This window comes from Conger conger, chromosome 11 (genome assembly GCF_963514075.1).
Source record: "Conger conger chromosome 11, fConCon1.1, whole genome shotgun sequence".
Lineage (NCBI taxonomy): Eukaryota > Metazoa > Chordata > Actinopteri > Anguilliformes > Congridae > Conger > Conger conger.
Window position 1 is genome coordinate 5,314,697 of NC_083770.1, and position 17,545 is coordinate 5,332,241.

Sequence of the window (17,545 nt, forward strand, 5' to 3'; positions counted from 1 at the left end):
GCTATAACTGTGAGTCTAATTTACTAACGTACCCGAGTACAGATTGCATATAAACACTTTCAATAGACGAATTTACGAGACGAGTTTGTTTACAGTTGTAAATAGTTGGCTAGCTAGTTATAGTTCGTTTTCCCTTCTACCAGGGTTGCAAGATGCCGAAAACCGTACGAAGACATAATTATTGTATTTCAGTGCAAATTATTGTACATTCAAATGCAGACTGCTGCTCATCCAGAGCTCTTATAATGTCATGTTGCGGTGGATAATTTATGGCAGATCCAGGTCAGTGTTCCCCCAAATACATTGACATAGAAAACGTAAGAATATTAAGGCTTGATCCAAATCAGCTCCGTGCCATTTCACTCTTATGAAAAAAACTGAAACTATGACATGTAAAAGATTATCGTACATTTAGGAGTTTTTTTGAATTGTTGATCGTACATCGTACAAAGGGCCAAACTATACAAACACGATAATTATCGTACATCTGGCAACGCTACCTTCCCACGTAATTATTTTACAGTGGAATTACTGGCTTTTTAATTATTCTTATCCAATGGATAAAGTCGGTGTGATTTCGCAGAACGTTTTCAAAATACAAAGAAAGCCCAAACCCAGCAGTGAAACGAAGAATGAGACGCATACAAAATGTCCTGCTAAGCACTTTCATTGACAAAATTAGCTCTGCTGCGCCATTGTAAACTCGCTCCCATTTACAAGAAGATATGAGCTGTATTGCCCGTTTCCCTTCATTCCAGGTTTGAAGAACATACATGATGATCCTTCCTAAATGTACTCGGCTCCATCTCCTGTCTTTGAGAGGATTTCACCATGGAACTTGCTTCTCCTGTTTGTCACACAACCACAGACCCAGAAAAAGACCAGTGCAAAAGTGGCTCTCTCGAACACTGGAGAACGCCACTTTTCACACCCAAGGCTCATGTTCAAACATTTTGTCCAAACTGGACACTGGTATTCGTATTAGACGATCGTTCAGCCTGTCTGCTGCTGGGATTGTTAACTCCGCACCAGTGGCTGTTCAGCCCTACCTCAGACTCATGAGACTGGACAAACCAATTGGTGAGTGACTTTATGGACATTGCTAAAAAACATTTTTTGTTTGTTTAAACTGGGTTAGTTGAAATTGGGCGGCATGGATGGTGCAATGGGTAGCACTGCCGCCTCACAGCAAGGAGGTCCTGGGTTCGAATCCCCGTTGGCCGGGGCCTCTGTGTGTGGAGTTTGCATGTTCTACCCGTGTCTGCGTGGGTTTCCTCCGGGTACTCCGGTTTCCTCCCACAGTCCAAAGACATGCAGGTTAGGCTGATTGGAGAGTCTAAATTGCCCGTAGGTATGAGTGTGTGAGTGAATGGTGTGTGTCCTGCGATGGACTGGCGACCTGTCCAGGGTGTATTCCTGCCTTTCGGCCAATGTATGCTGGGATAGGCTCCAGCCCCTCTGCGACCCTGTTCAGGATAAGCGGGTTCAGATAATGGATGGATGGATGGATAGTTGAAATTGTTGCATTTTCATGTGAATTTCAGCTTCTCTCATACATTCCCATTAAAGAGTGAATCACAAATTGGGAGGTTATGGAAAGATAATTACAGAAGACATTATAAATTGGAGGGTTATGGAAAGCTAATTACAAAAGACATTACAAATTGGAGGGTTATGGGTAAATAATTGTGGAGCTGCCAATGGCAGATGGGGAAGCTGGTCTGCTTGTTGGTTGAATTTGAATCTAACTAGCTGCTACTCTACTGATGAATGTCGAGAAATAGACATGGGAAAATCATGGTTTCATAATAGCATGAGAAAACATTTACCTCAATAAATTCAGAAATATTACACAGGTTATGCTAGGTTAGGATTAGGATTATTAATTCAGTCTAGTTTCGCTAAGTAACTAGCTGGCTATATAACTAAGACATGATAGTCTACCGCAAACGATGCAACTGTTTGAGACAAATATAGGTTTAGCTAAACACGCCCAGAGATTTGCCGCGACGCACACAACACATAGGTCTAATTTTCTTTGGTTTAACCACAGGAGGATCTAAGGATTGCTTGCTGGTGGACTCTGCCATTGTTCATGGGCAAGGCTTGTGCTCATGCATGTTTCAGAATAAGCCCCGCAATGCCATTGGCTCTGGCGATTAGAACCACTTTTCCACCAGTGAGCTTGAATTAATGTACAGCTGTACAATGGTTTGGTACAGAGCGACGGTCCGTCAACTGCATGTTTTGAAACCCGAATTTAAGGGCATCTTAAACACAGGCGAGTCACCATGTCAGTGACCCTTTTTCAATGATGGGAAGGGATTCAGGTCTCGTTAAACAATGTTTAAAACCAAAAATGGTACCTATTGTACCTTTAAATTCTCGGCTGAGAACTTTGTAGGGACTACAACTTCTACATTCCCACAGGAAAATTCTGCGACTTCCACCACGAATGACGTCTAACTTGGTTCAGCCAATCCCGTAATGGTGGGAGCAATAAACTTTCCCGTATAAGAGCAAGACACGTTCTTGGGATCTCTTTTCTGCTTCTTCTCTTCGACGCACGCTTTTTGGCCATTCGCTTCAGCTCATCTGCTCCGAGACTCGGACAGAGGCTGAATGCTGCACAGCGCACTACCAGGCCTACGGACACACCCAGTTACCTTGCGGTAACTTCGAGTGGAAACTGGTGTACGCGGAACGCTACATCAGTTTACCCCTGCAAAGCTCACCAAAGAACAACTGCAACGAACATCCTTCCAGCAACCGAGTGGACCAGACGACAACGCGCGGCTAAGACGCCCCAGCCTGCGCATCTCTCCAGGACAAACATTCACAGTACCATCGCGGCTCCTATAAGGACAGCACTTTTGGATCCAATGCGTATGGACTCAGTAAGAGAACAAAAAGTGGTATTTTGCCATTCATTGATGATCCATTCTTGGTTGAATTGACTCAACCAAAGGTTTTGTTTTCATAGCTAGCATGCATAACAATGCATGATTTAAAAGTATAGCTAGCATCATTGTTTTCCTTTTCAACAATAATTCTGTTGTCTGAAACTTATTTCTTCAGTCAACTTCAGTCAAGGAGACGCCAGTTGTCTGCCATAGGGATGTGACAAATCATCAGTTATTGAAAACGGTGAACTGTGTAACCGATACTGCTTATGACCACTAGCGGTCGTATCTTATTCATGTAAAAAAAATAAAATAAAAAAGAAACTTGGTAGCCTACTGACAAAAATGTGATTCCATTTTCAAACATTATTTTGGGCCATCAAAAAATAGTTTTATTTAAATGTCAACGTTATTAGTCATTACATTACGTTACATTAATGGCATTTGGCAGACGCTCTTATCCAGAGCGACGTACAGTTGATTAGACTAAGCAGGAGACAATCCTCCCCTGGAGCAATGCAGGGTCAAGGGCCTTGCTCAAGGGCCCAACGGCTGTGCGGATCTTATTGTGGTTACACTGGGATTAGAGCCACCAACCTTGCGTATCCCAGTCCTGTACCTTAACCACTACACTACAGGCCGCCCCTAGTCAAATTAAGGATTTCAATTTACATTGACATCGTACTCACAATCTGTAGTTAAAGCCGTGTATGCTACGTCTAGGCATGCTGATCGATCGATTCCTCTTCCCAATGGATTCCGACTTGATTGTCATGGACGGTATTTTTAGTTGGCTAGGTAAGCAGTGTTTGGATAGTTAACTTTGGTCACTTTTGCTCGGTTTGTTTGTTCAAAAAAAAAAAAAAAAATGGCCCTTGTCCTTATCTTTGTTGTACAGGTAGCAGTTGAAATTGTACTTCCCTCTAGGGTCTTTCAGCGAACTTATCCCTGGTTATGGGTATGCACTTTGTTGTACGTCGCTCTGGATAAGAGCGTCTGCCAAATGCCAATAATGTAATGGAATGTAATGGAATGTAATGGAATATAATGGAATGTAATGGAATGTGCCCAATCTGCTGCTATTGAGAACTTTGTTACAGACAGGGTTGTGCACTCAAAATTCCATGGTCACGTTAATGTCCAATATTTGCGTGATATACAGTAACATGATAACGGCGTGTCGTGGTGGCAGCATATAAATCTGGTGTAGTTTAGGTAGGGAATGTCAAAACGGACATTCGGGACCATTTCTGATGACGACAAATGTGTTATGATAAAATTTAATTTGGAAGTAGATCGTCAAGCAATGTGCATTTCAGGTCTGTCACATCCATAACGCAATGGTGTCACATCTGTAATGCTGGTATCTCCTCATAAAAATCAGATTTTTAGTTACACTCAATGAAAAAAATTCATTGTTGGATCAGTGGTTACACGTCAATTTGTTACACGGTTATACAGCCTTTATTTTTCAACTTTCATCTTTGTTATGACACTCCTGCGTGGTGTTATTACTGGTTCATTCACAACCCCTGTTGGGCCTGAGGGGACTGGGTAACAAGATTTCAGGTACCATTTCAGGTTGTTGCGGTGTGGAATGCCCCTGCATACTTTAAAGAAATTATGAAGCACAAACACAGTGGTAGATTTTTGAGTACGAGAATTACAAGATTTTATTGGTTTACTGAATGGTGTTGTATGTTTCTTAAAGGTACATGGCTGTTGTACCTGCCCTGCACATGGAGTATTGGTCTGGCAGCTGACCCTGGATGCCTGCCTGACCTGTCAATGCTCACACTGTTTGGTACGGGAGCCCTGTTGATGAGGGGTGCTGGCTGCACCATCAATGACATGTGGGACAAGGACTTTGACAAGAAGGTACCTCCAATGAACACACTCCATCCCTCCACCAGTAATGAGCACCTCCCATACCTCCACCAGTAATGAACCCACTCCATACCTCCAGCAGTAATGAACCCACTCCATACCTCCAGCAGCAATGAACCCACTCCATACATCCGCCAGAAATGAACACCCTCCAGACCTCACCCAGTAAGCGACGCACTCCATACCTCCACCAGTTATGAGCCCATTCCATACCTCCACCAGTAATGAACACACTCCGTACCTCCACCAGTAATTAACATTATTTCTATGACACAAATGCTACATTGATATTCAGACAAAACTGAGAATTGCAGTTGTTCTATTGTCTCCCATTACACATGTGGTAAAACCACATCAGAACTCCAGACTGCGACAAATGGTTGCATTTGAGATTACAAGATCAGACAATTATCAGACTGGAATGAAACCAAACCCCCACCCACAGAACATGTATTTCTCTTGAACCAAGCCCTTTTTCCACAGTGCTGCAGGTGTGCTCTTTCCAAGATTGATTTGGACACTTCAATTGTGATCACTGTGTTACTGCTAGTTTGACAGTTGTGCCTTGGCTGTGAAACTGTTGGTTTTCTCTGTAAAAGATGGGGTCGGAAAATTGTACTTTTGTTCTTAAATGGCCCAACAACTGCAGATGCTCACACAAGTATTACCCTGCCTGGCCTTCGGATGACAGTGGGGACTCGAACTTGTTACCTCTGTTCCTTCCTCAGGTGACCAGGACAGCCAGTCGGCCGATTGCCTCTGGGGAGATCTCCCAGCTGCAGGCTCTCGCGTTCCTCGGCGTGCAGCTGACCTCAGCACTGGCAGTGCTACTCTGCCTCAACTATTACAGGTAGCTACAGCGTCAAATGCCAGTCAGAGTCCCAAAAATGCCAGTTTGTGTGTTGATCTTGTGTTTTTAAATGGTTTTTACAGGCGTTACGTTTTGATTTCAAATTGCTACTTTACAGCATAGCCCTTGGTGCTGCTTCTCTGTCCCTGGTGGTGAGCTATCCTCTGATGAAAAGGATCACATACTGGCCACAGCTTGTACTGGGTATGTCCATGTTCAGCTTTTCTGTAATGCTTTTACCCGAATAATATTTTGTGATTTTTTCCCCCCCATTAATAAGAGTAGCAACCATTCTTGAAGATATAATTCTTACAGGCATTATATTCTGAGAAGTGGAGTCATTCAAATTAACAGTATGAGCAAATACACCGATAAGCCAAAACATTATGACCCGTCTAATATGCTGTTGGTCCTCCGCGTACTGCCAAAACGGCTCTGGCCACCGTGGCATGGACTCTACCCCTGAAGGTGCCCTGTGGTATCTGGCACCAAGACGTTAGCAGATGGGGCCCCGCTGGATCGGACTTCTTGTTCCAGTGCATTCCACAGACGCACGATCAGATTGATATCTGAGGAATTTGTAGGCCAGGGCAACACCTTCAACTCTTTGTTCCTCATGTTCCTCAAACCATTCCCAAACAATTTGTGCAGCATGTCAGGGCTCATTTCCAGCTGGAAGAGGCCACTCCCAGCGGGGAATACTGTTGCCATGAAGGAGTGTACCTAGTCTGCCACAAAGTTTAGGGAGTTGGCATGTGTCAAATTTAGGTCCACATGAATTCCCAGACCCAGGGTTTCCCAGCAGAACATTGCCCAGAGCATCACACTCCCTCCAGCGGCTTGTCTTCTTCCCACAGTGCATCCTGGTGCCATCTCTTCCCCAGGTAAACAGCAAACACATACCCGGCCATCCACACAATGTTAAAGAAAACAGGACTCATCGGACCAGGCAAACTTCTTCCATTGCTCCAAGGTCCAGTTCTGAAATGCACGTACCCATTGTAGGCGCTTTCGACGGTGGACAGGGGTTAGCATGGGCAGTCTGACCGGTCTGCGCAGCACCATACCCAACACGTTGACTAAGAGAACCAGCTGTTCTCTTACCATCTAGTATATCCCAGACCCATTGCACCAGTGTTACAGGATAATCAATGTTATTCGCTTCATCTGTGCGTGGTCATAATATTCTGGCTCATCGGTGTATGTATGCTCATATGTGTTTAAAGAAAATGTATTAAAAACAGCAGGCGTACTTTTAGACATATTACTAAACACTCGTTTCTAACATTGCTTTTACTGAAGTACTGTAGTCATTGTGCTGTAACATTAAAATAGTTGAAATCTTACTTGCATTTCTTTTTTGGAATTTAAACATTGCAGCGCTGCATCTGAACTTAAATGTATCGGCCAAATGGAGGTATTGTCTACTCAACTGAAACTTAAAATGTCAGATGTCAGATATTAAAACTTAGGGCCAGATGTATGTACATAAAACTCGCTGGGCAAACTGGTCTGGTAAGGGTATGTTGGTGCATATACAGTCTGCATGAAATTAATGTTTCATTTAATAATGCTACAGCTAATTCCGCAATCAGCGTATAGGACTGCCTACTAATCACATTTTGCAAATGAAGCTGAGCTTGATAAGCATTAAATTGTCTATGTTGTAATTATAAGCTAAACACATTCTATATTACACAGTCAATAACATATTTCATATTATTGTAATACAATTCAGTTGCAGCATGTTTATTTTGAAAAAGCATTGACGTAGCTACTGCCTTCAAGGTTCTGGCAGAACTGAAAAAATGATTGATCTCTATCCAACCCCTGCCCCCAAGTCTCAAAAAATAAATAAATAAATCAAAAATCTACTCCAAAATAGCATACAATAATAGTTTTAGGATATTTTCAATTTCTTATGTTAATAATTTTCAGTGACTATTACAAGCAACATAATAAGTAGCCTATTAACCTCTATTAAGCCTCAAAAGACAGGATCCCACTATTGCATCAGGCCAGAAACATATCATTGCCCCGGACTGGATAATGATGCATCAACATATTTCCTTAATCTGGAGATTGAAATTGAAATAATGAAATCTTAATGAAATCACATTTGACATGCAAAGTGTTTTTTCCAGTGGTGTTTATCCATGTGTCTAACAGTCATACTTCCTTTTCAGGACTTGCCTTTAATTGGGGAGCCCTGCTGGGCTGGTCAGCTGTGATTGGGTCCTGCGATTGGTCAATTTGCCTGCCACTCTATTTCTCTGGCGTGATGTGGACATTGATATACGACACCATCTATGCTCATCAGGTCAGATAGGCATTTCCCAACATTTACATGATCACAACTTTTTTCTGAGAGGGTTGCTGAGTAGGGCTCTGATGAAAAATGTTGTGTTTCTAGTAGTGTAGTGGTTAAGGTACATGACTAGGACCAGCAAGGTCCGTGGTTCAAATCCCAGGTGTGGCCACAATAAGATCCACATAGCCATTAGGCCTTTGAGCAAGGGCCTTAACCCTGCAATGCTCCAGGGGAGGATTGTCTCCTGCCTAGTATAATCAACTGTACATTGCTCTGGATAATGTCTGCCAAATGCCATTAATGTAATGTAATGTAGTGTAATGTAATGACATAATTATAGATATGTGACTCAAGGTATGTAGAGGAGAGTGGGGTAAGTTATCACACTGTACCTCAAACACTCGACGACATTCGATGTTTAACTACGTAGGACTATGCATGTTTAACTACGTAGGCTACACGCAGTAAATCATCTGGAACAAAGCAACGCTAACGTAACGTTACGTTAAAATTTTCTGCACTTTGTTTTAAAGATAATTGATCACCCCAAATTGTAAACACTAGCTGAGCAAGGACAGTGAATGACAAATCTTATGTTTATATTAAACATGTTCTGCACTTTGTTTTAACGACTGAAAGACCAATTAATGAGCTATATATTGTGTTATTTTGGTTACCTCAGTTTCATGAGTTTTCAGCTTGCATTGGCTGCCAGGAGGCCAACTTGTGTCATTATTCAGCCTAATAATTCTAATTATGAATAGGATTATATTTGTTTGAATTTACATACATGCATACAAACTCAAACCATATGAAATAGGGTAACATTAAAACAAACCTAATGACCAGTAAAAATAGACTGATCTATCGGTCACGTTGATAGATTATGATTTATTCTAGCGGAACCACTGATCAGAGTGAGGGCAAGAGCAAAGTGTGGAGGCTAAAAGGAACTGCCTACATTCCGAAGCACCCCCTTCTTGGGGAAACATGGTAGTGGGGGTGCTATAATTAATTGATAATGTAACTGCTGATCGCAGCTGGCCTGGGGCTGCTATGAGGTTGGTTCAGGTCAGTTGTGAAGAACTTCTTGTTTCTTCAATACTATAACTGTTTCGCTGCTGGTACTTCGAATCGCGTTTCAGGAAAGAAAGAGTCGTTACTCGAAATTCGAGGGTGTAAGACAAGTTTTAGCTATTTATTTGTGGTTCCAGGTAGTGTGTACGTTCTCCTGAGCTTTCACCAATCTTACACAATCCTTACTGGGAATGACAGAGTTTATATCAGTATCTGAAAGGAAGTGCTTCATCCATTGTGACAAAACACTCCTTTAGATATGATAATGTCTATTGACAGGTTTCCTGGTTAGGCCACAGACAAATGGTTGTCGGCACCTAGACCTCAAATCAACGCCAGGAAAGGAAATGTAAATAGAATGGGGGAAAAAGTAGGAGCAAAATTTTCGTGTCAACTTTTTAACTCGGCTACATGTTGAAAACACCGAAATCTAACAGTTCATTGAGGCAATTTTTAGCATCCACAAGGAATTTTGGGATAGCTGGTGAGGCATCAGGTGATCCACAGCAGAGTTTGCTGGATAAGTGCACTAAAGTACCAGGGACCGTCCTAAAACTGGAACATGGACCGGAGTAAAAAGAATACCAGGGCCTTTCTTTTCTCCAGTATCCCGTTAGAGGCAGCGCACCAAAATGGAAAACCCGGTGCTGTAGCACTCCAGGGCCACTGAGAGCTGCACTCTCAAATCAGCCTGGGGAAAATGCCAGGGAATTGGAGGAATGGAACGAGACACACCTGCCTTCCATTTCCACTCACTCCTGCTGCCACCCTTCATCCTGGATGAGCTGGCGTGTAAAGGAAACTGCCCCAGTGCATCTCCACAGGACCCAATCACTTCTGAACCAGGACCCTGACCACCTGCCCCAGTGCATCTCCACAGGACCCAATCACTTCTGAACCAGGACCCTGACCACCTGCCCCAGTGCATCTCCACAGGACCCAATCACTTCTGAGCCAGGACCCTGAGCCCCTACCCCAGTGCATCTCCACAGGACCCAATCACTTCTGAGCCAGGACCCTGACCACCTGCCCCAGTGCATCTCCACAGGACCCAATCACTTCTGAGCCAGGACCCTGAGCCCCTACCCCAGTGCATCTCCACAGGACCCAATCACTTCTGAGCCAGGACCCTGACCACCTGCCCCAGTGCATCTCCACAGGACCCAATCACTTCTGAGCCAGGACCCTGAGCCCCTACCCCAGTGCATCTCCACAGGACCCAATAACTTCTGAACCAGGACCCTGACCATCTGCCCCAGTGCATCTCCACAGGACCCAATCACTTCTGAACCAGGACCCTGACCATCTGCCCCAGTGCATCTCCACAGGACCCAATCACTTCTGAGCCAGGACCCTGACCACCTGCCCCAGTGCATCTCCACAGGACCCAATCACTTCTGAACCAGGACCCTGACCACCTGCACCTGCAGGCTTCATCCCTTTGCCCCTCACCCTGTCACTTCAAAATATGACAACCCTGAACCCTGGGGGGTATTCCTGAACCCTGGGGGGTGTTCAGCTCAAACAGCGTCCGTTCTCCTTGTGTTGGACCCTCCCCATATAACACAAACCACCTTGTGAATGAGAGAAGTTGGAGGAGAACGGCCAGACTGGTCACAGCTTGACAGGAAGGTGACAGTTACTCAAATAACCACCCCTTAGAGTCCTCTCAAATAAATAGGAAATATGAGACTCTTTATCTGGACAACTTCACAGGGACAAAACGTCAGTCTCACCTGCATGTGCTTTCTCAGAAGGTGTAGAGGCGTTGCAAATGACTGTTTATTTCACAAACAGATCGTCAAAGATGGTGACTGACCACTGAATCTTAAGAGGCTACCGAAACCTCTAAAACAAATGGAAGATTTATATTCATTCCATATTTAGTATCTGATATTGATTACTGGTAGCAGAATTAGAGTTATAATTTCAGTTACTTTGCCATTAGTGCCATTGTGCCATTAGTGTAGCCTTAGTGTTTTTAACTGGTGGTTTGGCATACTTTCAGGCTATTGCTGCTTTTATTTTGTTGCTATTATGGAATACGCATTTTTGGAGTATGTTCTGAACTACCAGATAAATTCTGTTGCCCAGTTTGTCCCACTTGGTCGGCATAGTAGCCAAAGAGACTGGTTTGGGGGTGCTTGTTAAATAGACAGTCTGTGCGACAATAATGGCACACAGAAACTGTGTATTTGGCATAGTTGTCATGTGTCATCTACTAATACAGCCAGAGTAACACAATGATGTCTTCATGTTTTTTTCAACAAACCATTTTATAGTTCTTCAGAATGTCATTGCCCAAGTGAACCTGGTTAGGGATGGATTCGTGAGTACGCATTGAAGCCTAGTATTTTAGTAAACTGGTATTTTCCTCACCACCTCAGTTTATTGTGGTTTGCATTTTTGTTCTTCTGCTACCTAGGACAAAGCCGACGATGTCCTGGTGGGGGTGAAGTCCACGGCCCTGAGGTTTCAGGAGCACACCAAGCCGTGGCTCAGTGGCTTCACGGGGGCCCTGCTGGCGGGCCTGGTCCTGACTGGCGTGAACGCCCAGCAGACCCTGCCGTATTATGGAGCCGTGTCACTGGTCGCCCTTCACCTCACACATCAGGTGGGAATTCAGCTTTAATTTCAATGTATTTACATGCACTTCGGGTGAACCATGCAGCTTTGCGGATACTTTGGATATGTTGAAGTCTTAATTGACTTTTTTTTTTCTTTTCTTTTTTCTCATTTTTACCACTATGTTTATTGTGTAATCTTGTATTATGTTTGGTTTGGTCTTATTTTGTACTGGAGTACAGTGTCAAAACTATAAACTATTGTGTCATTGACCAAAAACGTATACACCATACATATATTAGCATTAAGCCAATATAACTATTATTTTGTGACCTTGCACAGTAATATATATATATATATATATATATATATATATATATATATATATATATAATTTTTTTAATTTGTTTTACTTTTAAGGATATGGCTTATATTGTCTTGCATTCCCTGCCTAATGGTAGAATTAAGTTGCACCTCCCCCACAGGTGCCAAAACTAACCATTTTACAGTGATTACACCAAATATTTTTCCTAGGGTACCATACCTTCCCCCCCCCCCCCCACCAGCCCCCACTGAATTGCAGAATACATCAATTTGCACTGCCTTCATATGCATCTCAAAGAGTAAAGAGTTGTTCCAGGTCTGATATCCCTGCTCTCTGTCCCACAGATCTATACCTTAGACATCAATAAGCCAGAGGACTGCTGGAAGAAATTTGTATCTAACCGTAATCTTGGACTTCTTCTGTTTTTAGGAATAGTCTTTGGAAATTTGTGGAAATCAAGAAATGATATTGTATTAAATAATGGGAGAAAAGAGGAATGAGCATTATTGTGGCTGTGTTATTGGTATTGTGGACATTATTTACCACTTAATGTACACTCACTGAGTACTTTATTAGTAACATTTTTACTTTATTACACCTACATATTCATGTGATTATCTAATCAGCCAAATGTGTGGCCGCAGTTCAATGCATACAATCATGTAGATACAGGTCAGGAGCTTCAGTTAATGTTCACATCAACCATCAGAATGGGGAAAAAAATTGATTTTGACAGTGGATTGATTGTTGGTGACTGATCTCCTGGGATTTTCACGCACACTTGTCTCTAGAATGGTGCAAAAGTTTTCAAAAATTCCAGTGAGCAGCCGTTCTGCTGACAGAAGCGCCTTAATGAGAGATGTCAGAGGAAAATGGCCAGACTGGTCAAAGCTGACAGGAATGTGACACAAATAACCACACGTTCCAATAGTGGTATGCAAAAGAGCATCTCTGAACACACAACACGTCTCTTAAGTGGATAGGCTAAAGGAGCAGAAGACCAATAAGTCTAAAAATGAAGTGTAATCAGTACGTAATAAAGTACTCACTGAGTGTACGTATTTCCTTTGCTTTGCTGAGTGGATGTGCCCGAAACTAATGTGTCCTCAAAATATGTAGTGTCTACGAAACATACTGCAATATATCCCTATGCTATTTCCCAACGGTGCATATGACTCCAAAGATTGCTTTTCCTCTTCCTCTCTGTGGGACTTCCTTAATATACATTTTTCTGGAAGTAAATACTTTTTAAGGTACAGTACATTGAGACAAAATGTAGCCTATTTAACGTTCTCATCCAGTACTCAATTTCCATATGAAATCATAAGCAAGTAGGTCTCACAGTCTGCATTCATAATATACACCGATCAGCTACAACATTAAAACCACCAGCTAATTTGTGATTAAAAATGCTTTAAACTGTATAAACTTGTCTATAAACAGTTAATATTTCATTATATGATATGTGCACTTGTATAAGCAGATAATTATAAATTAATTGTAAAAGTTAAAGGTTTAAATGAAAATCTTGTAAGCTCCACCCACCATATTTCAAAATGCACGTACTAAGTACGTACCGAGATATTTAAATAACAAAACCATGCACCCCCCCACCCCTCCCAATGAGTTTACAAGATTTCCATTTTCATTGAAAGTTTAAGTTTTTGAATGCAATTCACTTATTATTATCTGTTTATATACAGCGGGTAAAATAAGTATTGAACACGTCACCATTTTTCTCAGTAAATATATTTCTAAAGGTGCTACTGACATAATTTTCACCAGATGTCGGTTGCAACCCACACATGCAAAGAAATCAAACCTTAGATGTCCATAAATTAAGTTATGTGTAATAAAATGGAATGACACAGGGAAAACGTATTGAACACACTTAGTTACATTTATTTAATACTTCGTACAAAAGCCTTTGTTGGTAATAACAGCTTCAAGACGCCTCCTGTATGGAGAAACTAGTTGCATGCATTGCTCAGGTGTGATTTTGGCCCATTCTTCCACACAAACAGCCTTCAAATCTTGAAGGTTCCGTGGGCCTCTTCTATGAACTCTAATCTTTAGTTCTTTCCATAGATTTTCTATTGGATTCAAGTCAGGTGATTGGCTGGGCCATTCTAGCAGCTTTATTTTCTTTCTCTGAAACCAAGTGAGTGAGTTTCCTTGGCTGTGTGTTTGGGATCATTTTCCTGCGGAAATGTCCACCCTCGTTTCATCTTCATCATCCTGGTAGATGGCAGCAGATTTTTATCAAGAATGTCTCGGTACATTTTTCCATTCATCCTTCCTTCAATTACATGAAGTTTGCCAGTGCCGTATGCTGAAAAACAGCCCCACACCATGATGTTCCCACCTCCAAACTTCACTGTTGGTATGGTGTTTTTGGGGTGATGTGCTGTGCCATTTGACCTCCAAACATGGTGTGTATTATGGCATCCAAAGAGTTCAATTTTGGTCTCATCTGACCAGACTATATTCTCCCAGTATTTCACAGGCTTGTCTAAATGTTGTGCAGCAAACTTTAAACGAGCTTCAACATGTTTTTTCTTCAGCAATGGAGTCTTGCGTGGTGAGTGTGCATACAGGCCATGGCTGTTGAGTGCGTTACTTATTGTTTTCTTTGAAACAATTATACCTGCTAATTCCAGGTCTTTCTGAAGCTCTCCACAACTGGTCCTTGGCTCTTGGACAACTCTTCTGATAATTCTTTTGACTCCTCTGTCAGAAATCTTGCGAGGAGCACCTGGTCGTGGCCGGTTTATGGTGAAATGATGTTGTTTCCACTTCCGGATTATGGCCTCAACAGTGCTCACTGGAACATTCAGAAGTTTAGATATCCTTCTGTAACCAATGCCATTAGTATGTTTTGCAACAATAAGGTTGTGAAGGTCTTGAGAGAGTTCTTTGCTTTTACCCATCATGAGATGTTTCTTGTGTGACACCATGGCAATGAGACACCTTTTTATAAGCCATCAGTTGGGACCGAACTAGCTGATATTAATTTGCACTGACATGGGGCAGGATTGCTTTCTGATTACTGATAGATTTCAGCTGTTGTCTTGGCTTTTGGTGTCTTTTTGCACCTCCATTTCTTCATGTGTTCAATACTTTTTCCCTGTGTCATTTCAATTTATTACACATAACTTAATTTATGGACATCAAGGTTTGATTTCTTTGCATGTGTGGGTTGCATGGGTTGTTACTGACATCTGGTGAAAATTTCATGTCAGTAGCACCTTTAGAAATATATTTACTGAGAAAAATGGTGACGTGTTCAATACTTATTTTACCCGCTGTAAGTTCACATATCTTACATTTAAACATTAAGTGTTTATACAGTTTAAAGCATTTTTAATCATGAAAAGATTGGTTTTAGCAGGTGGTTTTAATGTTGTGGTTGATCGGTGTAGGTAAGCAGTATGTTTAGTAGACAGTACATATTTTGAGGGCACGGTTGTTAAAGAACTTATGCACTTGTAAGTCGCTTTGGATAAAAAACATCTGCTAAATGACTATTTTAAATTTTGTTTAAAAAGCTCTGTACAAATACAGCAAGACAGACGGACAATAAAAAGACAAATGGATCTCAAGAAGTGCTTTGTGTTCAGTCCTTCGTGTTTACTGAATGTGATGGTAAGAAAAAAGAAAATGTAATATAGGACAATTGAAAAAAGAATTGGGAAAAAAATTTGAGAAAGTAAATAGAGAAGTAAAACGGCCCGCTGAACGGTACACTGTTGAGTGCTATGCTAGCACTTCAAGTAAGCAAATGAAGCATTAAATCATTATACAAACACAAAATTACAAGGCTCCAGATCATCCGCAAATTATCTCTATTCTGCTTTTCGTTGCAAATTTTGAACTGAAATCCCATCGTATTCAGTAGGCTATGTAACTATGTACCATGAAAAGTATACTTTGAATCCAGACTTCAATGTCACGTAGTTAGCTTGTATTTAGCTTTTGTCGTCCCAATTTAATAGGGATCAGTATACTGGAAGTATCGTTCCTGATGTATCTGCTAAATGACAAAAATGTACCCCCTATTATGTAAAGAAAATAGTAACAGTCATAAGCCAGTCATTCATCCAATATAGCCTGTGTTGAGTGTTGTCATGGAAAACAAAACATGAAAGATCATTTTGTGTCAGTGTCTGTCGGAAGTGCTTCCATTGGTATGTCACTGGAATGTCAGTGTGAGTTTATGGGCAAGAAGGTGTGACATTAATTCACAGTCGGGCTAAGCGATGTGATAAAAGAGGCCTAAGCGTAATAAATAAAATATATTATGAAATATTTCCTAATACAATCATGATGACAACATACAGCAGAGATGGGTCTGCCTGCAGACTGCAAGACGGAATGGAAAGCCATCAGGGACAAAAAGCCTTTGGAATACAGCTTTTTCATCTTGACACTGCAAAAATATTAGACTCAAACTGTCCTATTAATTGAAAAATTCTGAAATAATTTAAAATATTAAAGAAAATCTCCTTATATTATGGACAAATATGCAGTCTAGGCATTTTCTAAAATCATTTTTTGCAATGGCTCTCTCATTTATAAAGACAGCCTTGATGTAAAATGTATGTTCATCCATGAACATGCAGTCACCTTTACCAACCATGCTTAATGGGAAAAACCCGACATTCTGCACATAAATCCAGTCTGGGCTTGGCCCATTCTTTTGGTGTTTTTGCTCAGTAGCCAAAGTGGATTAACTTCATTTTCATCCCTGACCATGAATACATATTTATTATAAATAATAATAATGAATAAATATTGCTGCAAGCAACACCTGCTTCACAAACTTTCTTTTTTGAAAGAAAGTGGCCAAATATGCAATCTGAGGTTATGTCTTCATTATGTTCTCACAATTTGGGAAAAAGTGAAAAAACGAAAATGTTGAATATTCTGTTTGCATAAAAAAAACTCAAGTTTCAAAGTGGAGCCCTAATGTTTTATATTTGTGTGACAGCATCTACCTAGTCTAGAATTATAATCTGGTTTGTGTCCTTACTTAGACCAAATTTTTAGACTTACTGGTCTGCTGCTGTAGCCTATCCACATAGAGGTTTGGCACATTGTGTGTTCAGAGATGCTCTTCTGCATACCACTGTTGTTATGTGTGGTTATTTGCGTTACTGTCACCTTCCTGTCAGCTTTGAGCAGTCTGGCCCTTCTCTGACATCTCTCATTAACAAGGCTCTCTGCCCACAGAACTGCTGCTCACTGGATGTTTTTTTTTTTTGCACCATTCTCTGAGACTGTTGTGCGTGAAAATCCCAGGAGATCAGCAATTTCCAAAATACTCAAACCACCCTGTCTGGCACCAACAATCATTCCGCAGTCAAAGTCACTTAGATCAAATTTATTCCCCATGCTGATATTTAGTCTGAAAAACAGCGGAACCTCTCTTTGTCTGAATGCTTTTATGCATTTAGTTGCTGCCCCATGATTGGCTGACTAAATATTTGCATATACATTTTCACTGAGTGTATACATCACTTGCATTTTGAATACCTTGAATCTTTTATCTGTAGATTGACACTTCTATACCAACAAGTTGATTATTGAAGGGGACCCCACCAAATAATTGCATGTGAAAACCTTAA

General features: G+C 41.4%; 1 protein-coding gene across 1 annotated transcript in view; it reads left to right on the forward strand.

The window, feature by feature from the left end:
* The window catches only part of coq2 (coenzyme Q2 4-hydroxybenzoate polyprenyltransferase), a 31,337-nt gene extending 17,699 nt beyond the window's left edge, over positions 1-13,638 (forward strand). Inside the window, exons 2-7 of the mRNA XM_061260713.1 lie at positions 4,615-4,781; positions 5,519-5,640; positions 5,759-5,844; positions 7,827-7,960; positions 11,454-11,642; positions 12,263-13,638. Of these exons, the coding sequence (XP_061116697.1) occupies positions 4,692-4,781; positions 5,519-5,640; positions 5,759-5,844; positions 7,827-7,960; positions 11,454-11,642; positions 12,263-12,418 (777 nt within the window). The 5' untranslated portion in view covers positions 4,615-4,691 and the 3' untranslated portion in view covers positions 12,419-13,638. The remainder of the gene's footprint in view (positions 1-4,614; positions 4,782-5,518; positions 5,641-5,758; positions 5,845-7,826; positions 7,961-11,453; positions 11,643-12,262) is intronic.
* Positions 13,639-17,545: the final 3,907 nt, after the last annotated feature.